The sequence below is a fragment of the Vigna radiata genome, chromosome 11 (genome assembly GCF_000741045.1).
Source record: "Vigna radiata var. radiata cultivar VC1973A chromosome 11, Vradiata_ver6, whole genome shotgun sequence".
Lineage (NCBI taxonomy): Eukaryota > Viridiplantae > Streptophyta > Magnoliopsida > Fabales > Fabaceae > Vigna > Vigna radiata.
In genome coordinates, this window is record NC_028361.1 from 7,434,270 (window position 1) to 7,443,213 (window position 8,944).

Below are 8,944 nucleotides of genomic sequence, written 5' to 3' on the forward strand. Positions count from 1 at the left end.
AATTTAAAATAATTTAATATTTCCTTCTCCTAATAATACAGCTTATATATTTTTTATAAAGACATATTAGTTAAACTTTTATAAATTAAGTTTAAATATTTAATTATTAAAATATAATGTTTATAAAAATAAATGATAACAATTAGTCAAATTTTATTTTATAAAGATTATCATATTTCTCAAAATAATTATCTATCTTTTTTTCTACTTTCTTTTCAGAGATTTTACTTTTTTTTTTTTATCAATGAACTTTCATAAAAATTCTAGTATAAAGTACAATACAATCAAAACTCTAATAAAAGTAAGTTTATATTTTATTTTTTTAAGTCATTTTAAAATTTGTATACATGGAAGAAAAAAAAATGTTTACATGGGTTTTTTTGGGATTTAAGTTGGATATTTGTTTATTTACAATAAAATATGTTCAAATTGTTGGTACAAATTTTGTATATAAATATTCAATCATTTATGGTGGTAGGCGCCGAAATTTATAATAGGACTATAAGACTCACTTATGAGAAAAACTAAGTGATGTTGTTTATTAGAACTGTCAAAACGGGTAATTCGACTTAATTCAGTTTGGTCTATTACGAGTTAGTCATTTAGTGAGCCAACTCAACTTGGTTCGTTTATTAGCGAGTTAGAAAAATCTGAACCCAGTTCCACCCACCACGGGTTGGCTCACTAGTCTATTTAATTACAATTTTTTTAAATTAAAAAATTATAAACTTTCTACATTCAAACTTAAACAAATTTCATTCCCAAAAAATGATGTTAAATTGAAGACAATTCAAAATAATAATAAAAAGTACAATATAATCCAAATGTCATCCAAAAACAAACACAAAAAAACATACAAAAAACCTGTTCCTTGAAGAATTTCAGTGAAGAAGTGAGAGTGACAACACCGTAAATGAGAGCAAGTTCCGTGAGAGTGATTTGTGGGAGCAGAAGTTACTTTTTTGGTATACACAGTGAGTGAAGAGAGTATTTTATTTTTTAGGGTTTCATAAATAAAATAATAAATTAAAAAATAAAATTAGGTAAGTGGGTTGGCGGGGCAACCCGGCCCACCACGGGTTCAACCCGCATGAGCCGGGTTTAAACGAGCCAGGTTGGAATCTGACCTGCATAAAAAAAATCAATTTTTTCAAACCCAACCCGACCCGAACCCGTGGTGAGTCGGGTTGGCTCGCAGGTTGTGACCCATTTTGACGACTCTAATTATTATATGCGTGCGCGTCTTGATTTTTTTTTTGAATTATGTAGACTTGTAGGGTAAATCCTACCACACACAAGATTATTGCCTTTTCACTTTAAGTCAAGGTAAAATATTTAAAATAGAACTTCTTACTCTCTCACCAAATACCCCAACATTCTCTACATGAGTATAGATAATTATTAGAGTGACATTATAACTTATAACACTGAATCCTTATATCAATGCATACACTAAAAAAATCCAATCTTAATCCTCCTTGGATTAATGCCAACCATTCTCATACAAATTATATACACATATAATTTCCTTGGTAACTTTTTATATTACATCAAACACACAACAAACACTTAACATAGAAATGACTAAGTAACTCTTGTTAATCACAGTCAACGATAACATTCATTCGCTTAGCTAGTAGTGCCTGAAGGCTCACTCGTTTAGTGATTATGAGTCTCTTCCAACGATAATAACACTAGAAAAATTAGCAATAAATGGCTAGTGAGCCTAGTCGTCGTCCAACAAAAAAATCCCTTGGAACTCACAAGGATTTAATTACCAAAATTTGTGCAACGAAGTCTAGTCGTACTCGGTGACAACTAAGTTAGTGAATAAGAAAAACATGAATAAAAACTAATTAGTAAGTAATTTTTCAACTTGTCCTATCTTTTCTTCTATAACATTCTAAGCATACACTAGTGTAGCGAAGAGAAACGATACCGATTATTTTTGACAATACGCAACGGTTTCTGAACAGCGGTATATACCAGTGAGGTAAAAGAGGGTGAACTTTTTGCCTCGGTTCCAACTGAGGTAATAAAAGGAGGATTTCTGCTTCGGTTCCTCAATGACCGAAGTAGTAAACAAGAAAAAAAATAGGGGATGGTGGGGGGGATTTTAGCCTCGGTTCAACTGAGGTAATAAGGGGTTTGGCAGCGGTTCAAGCAAGAACCGAGGCCATAACTCTTTAATTTTTTTTTTCAAATCTGGCACACTTTATGGTAGAGGGGTTGGCTTGAAACTAAGGCCATAGACCCTTTTCTACATCAGTTTTTACCACAACAGTTGCCTAAAGTTTGTGTTTTTTTAGTAATAGTCCTGTTTCTGTGACATTCACTATCACAAAAACAAATATGCATATTAAAAACATAATATTTACATCACATAATCAACTCAATTATAATATTTACACCACATAATATTTAAAGCATAATGTAAAAAGTCTAATAACTATAAATCAACTCAACTAAAATATGCTAATGTGTATGTTATTAAATCCTAATAACTATACATTATTGTATAATTTATTATATGTTTTGCAAGTGCTTTTCGTAGGAAAATAAGGGGTTTCTCGGGAATTGGAATAGGAGACTTGAATCTCTACACAATGATTTTAATTAGTGTATATGAATTCCAAACGATGGAGAAAAACAAAATTCATTAATTCTAAGTATTATCGTTTTTTAGTCACTTGTAACACGAACATAAATACTGTGTACAATTCAATACATTACGTAGTAACCGCATTTATATGAATTACTTTGTCTATTACACTATAATATATCATCATAGTTATAAATAGTTAATGCAGATCGTTAGAATAAAACAACTATAAAAATTATATGAATCAAAATATCAAACCTTGATAATCAACCATACAAACTTTTTAATCTTAATAGTTTATTTCCCGGATATCATTATATATGCTACAAGAGAAGTATGAAGAAAAAAATAACTTTAAAATACATTTATATAACATATTATAAATATATTTACATGACAAAATAAATTATATTACGAAAAGGTATTTAAAAGAATATATAAGATGCTACAAAATATAATAACAATAATTAATACAATCATCCAAAATATTATATACATTATCATCTAAACTAATTATTATTCTATAATTTTGGTGACCTTCTCCAATACTTGTGCTAATATCACTACCACGTTAATTATAAAAGGAAAATCAAACAAACAAAAGAAATAAAAATAAACTTATATATTTAAAAAAGTAAACATAATATAAAAACAATAATATTTAATTTATTATTGTTATTTAACTTTAAGTAAATTTTGTGATATTAAGTTAAAGTTAAAACTTNAAGTAAATTTTGTGATATTAAGTTAAAGTTAAAACTTAATGTGATTTAGCATGTGTTTATTTTAGGATAATTGATGTATAAAAATGAAATAAGTAAAGAAAAGTTAATTTACAAACATTAATATCGTGGACCACTTTATTGTTGTGCATTGTTAGGAGACACATGAAGAGACTTGTTCATGCTTCTAGCTCATTCTTTAACCATTTAATTGACGATATAGACCACACATCTCCAAGGATTTGTCAAAACTAATTATAAAATTGTCTCAAACAATTATAAAAATCTTTAAGTTATTGCTAAAATTATTATACAATTGTTGAGGTTCCATGATGAGGAGACTGTGCTCAATTTAACACTATTTATGAAATAAGGATGTACTTTTATTCTTATATACTTAATATTACAATTATTTTGATTCTCCAATATATAATTTATTTTTATTTTAAGTATTTAATAAAATATTTTATGAATTGGGTATTTAATAAATTAGAAAATTTTGTCTTAAATTATAAAAAATATTTATTTTGCATTATATCTATGTTATTAGGTTGATTATTTTAATTAATTTTTATTTTTCTTATTCTATAACTTATTTTTTTATGATAACAATTTATATGTTTTTTATTATACAGAGAAATATCTTAATATTAAAAGAAACTTAATATTTCATGATATGTGATAATTGATATATAATAGAAAACATTTAATTTATTAAGTGTCTCTAATATAAATATTATTTATTAAGTAATCTAAATGAAGATCAATAACAACACTTAAAATTTATTTATACTGAAGACACTAATATTATACTTTTTTATCTTTGTTAATTTTTTCTTTTATGTCAATTAAATTAAGGTTATGATAAGGTAATATTACTTTAAAACTTTATAAATACAAGAACAGAAACAATCTAATAAAAAGAAGATATAGAATTATATGATATAATGATTAAGAATTAAATTCGACTTTTAAAAAATTCCAATTTTGGGGGGTATTTGCGAGATGGACTAGCTTCTTCGGAAAGGCCAATGAGGTTCCAACTAAACAGGGTATAAGGTTTTGAATTGGGTTTTACATTTCATTGGAATCAGATTCAAACTGCAGCGTGTCGCTCTGACAACCTTAAATTTTGTGTCTTTCTCTGCCAGAAACGTATGAAGGGTCAAAATGGCTGCCCTTTTTCTCCTTAGTGGCTGGTTTTCGAAACACGTGTAGAAGAAAAAATGGGGTTGGGGTGTGGGTTTTATGCTAAAGTTATCAACTTTCGTCGTTTTGGGGGGCTTTGAGAGAGTGACATGGTCATGGAGGGAAGAGTCAGTGAGGATTTAACGCCCAGGTATTATGCCCTTTGTGCCATTGGAGGAATGCTCAGTGCTGGCACCACCCACCTTGCCATCACTCCTCTTGATGTATTGAAAGTGAACATGCAGGTGCTTTTCAAATCGTTTTGTTCACTCACTTTATGCCACAACTCATGTTTTGCCATGTTTTATTAGGGCATTGAAATTAGTGAAGTGATTAGTATCTTACGTTTTATGCTCAGAGATATCTCAATAAATTGGCCTCCGATTCTTGGCCATACTTAGCACACAAAACAAATGGGGAAATTTGAGAAGTTGAAGTGGGAACCACTTTACCGTTTTGTATCACTTTTGTTACATCATAGAAAAAAAAAATACTGAAAGGTTGAATTTTTTGGCTGCCCTTTTGGGACGATAGTGGAATTAGTTATGGATTGTCTTGCTCATTATAGTGTGTGGTATAATAGTTGTTGATTTGATCATATTTGTTGATGGGAAATGATTTTGTTAAATGTAGGTGCACCCAATTAAGTATTACAGTATTTCCTCTTGCTTTACTACCTTATTGAGAGAACAAGGGCCTTCAGTCCTTTGGAAAGGTTGGACTGGCAAGTTCTTTGGCTATGGTGCTCAAGGAGGGTGCAGATTTGGTCTCTATGAGTATTTTAAAGGGGTTTATTCAAACGTATTGGTAGACCAGAACAAGAATTTTGTTTTCCTTCTCAGTAGCGCGTCCGCTGAAGTGTTTGCCAATTTAGCTCTATGTCCATTTGAAGCTGTTAAAGTGAGGGTTCAAGCACAACCCTGTTTTGCTAAGGGCTTGTTTGATGGCTTTCCAAAGTTATATGCGTCAGAAGGCACACGAGGGTAAAGAAAAATTCTATACTTAGTTTTTACCTGCTGGGACACTGTATTTAGGAGATGATTATGATTATTTATCTTCTATTCTATCTACTACTTGCAGATTCTACCGTGGACTAATTCCACTTTTGGGTCGAAACATTCCATGTAATTTTCATAATCTCTTGTTGGTTATTCTACACTAGTTAGGGTAGTTTAACTATATTTAGAAATTAAAGAGACATCAGTAATATTTTCACATTGACATTTTGGATGCCATTCTGTCTTGTTTAGTCTTCTAGCATATAATCTTCCAGGAAATTACTGAAATTTTAACACCTTGCTTTTCTCGATGGTATACGTTCCTGTATCTTTATCATTCAGTTCTACCATAAAAAATATTTCCTTTTCTTTTGTTAAATCATGCTATTACTTACAATAAAGGTTCAAGTAACTATTTGACTGGACTGGCTATATGCATTGGTTGCTGGTTGATTAATAGTGTATTAGAGATGCATTGTTGATTAAAAAAATAACAACTGACTTCTTTCAAGCTAGCCATGCTGAGTATTCAAATATGCATTGCAGCCATGATCTTGTAATGATTAATTTTGTTTTCTTGGAGTAGCATGACAATGAAATATTTAATGATTAATTTTGTTCTCTTGTTCATAAATGAACTAAATATTAAGTATTCTGCTTCCTTTTCTTTTGAGCAGTTTCCATGGTTATGTTCTCAACATTCGAGCATTCTGTTGATTTTTTGTATCGAAATATGGTCAAAAGAAAAAAGGAGGACTGTTCAATAGGTCAACAACTTGGTGTGACATGTTTAGCTGGGTACGCAGCTGGGTCTGTTGGTAGCTTCATTTCTAATCCTGCTGACAATATTGTATCTTCTCTATATAACAGAAAGGCTGATAGTCTTGCACTGGTATTTGTTTCTTTTCAATTAAGTTTATGATACTTCCTTCAAAGATAGGATATATCAAACTGAATTCGCGCCACTTATTCGGTGTGCAGGCCATCAGAAATATTGGGCTAGCCAATCTATTTACCAGGAGTCTTCCCATTAGAATGTTGCTGGTTGGTCCTTCTATAACTTTGCAATGGTTTTTCTACGACACCATCAAAATTTTAGGTGGATTGTAAGTTTATTACTCCCTGTACTTTTAATATTCAGTTGTTTATACTGTAGTTTTTTCTGTTTTGTGATGTCATTTTGAATCTGCCATTTTGTATTTTAAATCATGTTTATATTTTAGTATTTTACATTTTACTCTCTATCTGGGAAGAAGAAAATGAAGAGAGCAAATCGGAGAAAGATATAGATAATTAATAAATTAATGGGAAGTGTTATTTTTCACTCAAGGAAGCAAATTAGTCTTAAGTATCTCTAAATGATTACTGATTACAAAGCCCAAATTTCAGATTTTGATTCTTTTGTTCAAGATAGTCACTATATAAGAAGCCTTAAAAGTTTGGATCTTGATGTTGCTACACAAACCATAATTTCCTTTGCTTGCACCTGGTCTTTGAGTCCAACTTAGGGGGAGGGTTGACTGTATGAAATTTCCGTTGTCACCAAGGAATTGTTCTCATTTGCTATGGGGAATCATGTTCTTGCTTGTGCATGCATTTGTGTTTCATTCGTTACATCTATATTTGTATCAACCTATAATTTGTTTTCTATGCCTTTTGGTTTTGACATAACCACATGGTCGTGCTATTTTGTCAGAATGATTGAATTATTGTGTTAATGTTTTTGCTTCAGAGAGAAGTAAACATTATCTTAACACCAGTAGATACATGAATACAAGTGTCTAAATGTAGTGTGAAAAACATAAAGCAAAAGTTTTTTAAAAAAATGCCTTAAAAAATAACAATAATGGGCACGTCATGAAGTGTCTTTTAATGGATAACAATACAAAATATTATTCTATCTGATGATAAAGTTATAAGAATACAAAAGAAGAACAGTTAAAATATTGGTAGAAAGAAAAGAAAGATAGCATATTTCAAAGGAACTGGAAAGAGGGATAACTGATTGAGAACAAGGTTGATTCTTAGGAAGGGTGGAATTGTAGGACTGAAGGAAAGGAAATTAATTCAGATTTGAATCATTTTTAGATTGAACATCTCTTGGTCAAAGTGAAGGGGAAACTTTGGATGGGAGTCATCTCTCCTATTCCCCATTCTTTGCAAGGAAGAACTAAATTCTTTCTTCTATTTGCTACTAGTGTATGTGATTGTATATTAGCCCAAAGTTTCTAACTTAATCCTTGCTTTTATTCTGTCCAGTAGTGGTTTTTATGTTGTTCTGTTTCATAAGATCAGAACCAACCCAAGCACTTAAAACTTTAGTTGTCTACAAGTATGTTAATGCATCTTGAGGATCTGAAAGCAATGATGTTCTGAACTAAACGTTAACTTTAATTCTCTATTTTCTGAAATTTGTTTTTGTCTATCATTGCAGGCCAACTAGTGGTGAAGTTACAACTGATACGAAAGGAGGTGGGAGAGCCTAAGATTAAGAAAAAAACAGAAATTTGCAGTCACATTTTTCAGGCTGACTTGGATGATTGCAAGTCATTTTATACTATGTATAGGATTACTTTTGCGGTAGCTTTAGTTTACTGTCACCATGTAGTCTGTTTTAATTTTTCATCATAGGTTTTCATTGATGTCTTTGATATTTACCTTCCTAAAAGAACGAGGAGCTCGTTTATATCGTTAAGTCTACTTAGCATACTGAGAGTTGTGTAATAAAAAGAGAAAACACAGATTTAATACAATACTTGTGCTGCCAATTTACCATTCAAGGTTCTATTTTTACCCACACCATTTTATCCAACCTTGGATTCTATTAACTGCATATCAACATTTTCTTGTAAGTGGTTCCCAATCTTTTCTATAATGTTTTGGTATTTAGTGCTGGAGGGGGACAATTCTGATCCCATGAGCTAGTATTTGGATTTAAGACCAAAAAACCAATTCTAAGATGTTATATCAGTTAATCCTTGTGGCTGTTAAATTAATCGGACCACCTTTATCAAAGTATTATTGAATTATCTGCAGAAGTGTAATCATGTCTAGTTCCAGAAGTAAGAGAGGCAACTGTATGAGTTAACTTGCTGAGTTGAGTTAGAGATGGTTCAAATTATAAGATTTGATTGTTTTCATGTTTTTACATCTAAGGAAAGAAGAATCATCAATCACAATCTTTTAATACAACTGTCGAATTTGTCTGTTAAACTATGAGCAACTGAATCATAAATGAACTATTATTGAAGGGGTAGGAAACAGCAAGCTCAATGCTCACGAGCAGCATGAGCAGTAGCTATCTGATAAATGAGAACCAGAAATGAGGAAGCGCTCTGTATTGTCACCATTCATCAGATGTCCTTCAAAGCTCAGCATGATATGGTTTGTTATTGAAGGGGCAGTCTCACTATCTGCTATGTGGACATGTACTT

The 8,944-nt window shown here is 30.9% G+C and overlaps 1 protein-coding gene across 2 annotated transcripts; it reads left to right on the plus strand.

The window, feature by feature from the left end:
- Positions 1-4,314: 4,314 nt before the first annotated feature.
- Positions 4,315-8,297, plus strand: LOC106777095 (mitochondrial phosphate carrier protein 1, mitochondrial). 2 transcript variants are annotated; one of them, XM_014664614.2, is made up of 6 exons: positions 4,315-4,757; positions 5,146-5,495; positions 5,593-5,636; positions 6,188-6,402; positions 6,492-6,609; positions 7,945-8,297. In XM_014664614.2, exons 1-6 carry the CDS (start codon positions 4,623-4,625, stop codon positions 8,139-8,141), a joined length of 1,059 nt encoding a protein of 352 aa, XP_014520100.1. In that variant the 5' UTR covers positions 4,315-4,622; the 3' UTR covers positions 8,142-8,297. The 2 variants fall into 2 exon arrangements, with proteins under 2 accessions (XP_014520100.1, XP_014520101.1); XM_014664615.2 differs by having other exon boundaries at positions 6,492-6,616; positions 7,945-8,002.
- Positions 8,298-8,944: the final 647 nt, after the last annotated feature.

What these genes read in the sequence shown, in the direction of transcription:
- LOC106777095 (XM_014664614.2), top strand. Translation starts at nt 4,623, where the DNA reads ATGGTCATGGAGGGAAGAGTCAGTGAGGATTTAACGCCCAGGTATTAT. An exon ending in GCGTCAGAAGGCACACGAGG is followed by an intron (nt 5,496 to 5,592) that starts GTAAAGAAAAAT and finishes TACTACTTGCAG; the next exon opens with ATTCTACCGTGGACTAATTC. An exon ending in AGGCTGATAGTCTTGCACTG is followed by an intron (nt 6,403 to 6,491) that starts GTATTTGTTTCT and finishes TTCGGTGTGCAG; the next exon opens with GCCATCAGAAATATTGGGCT.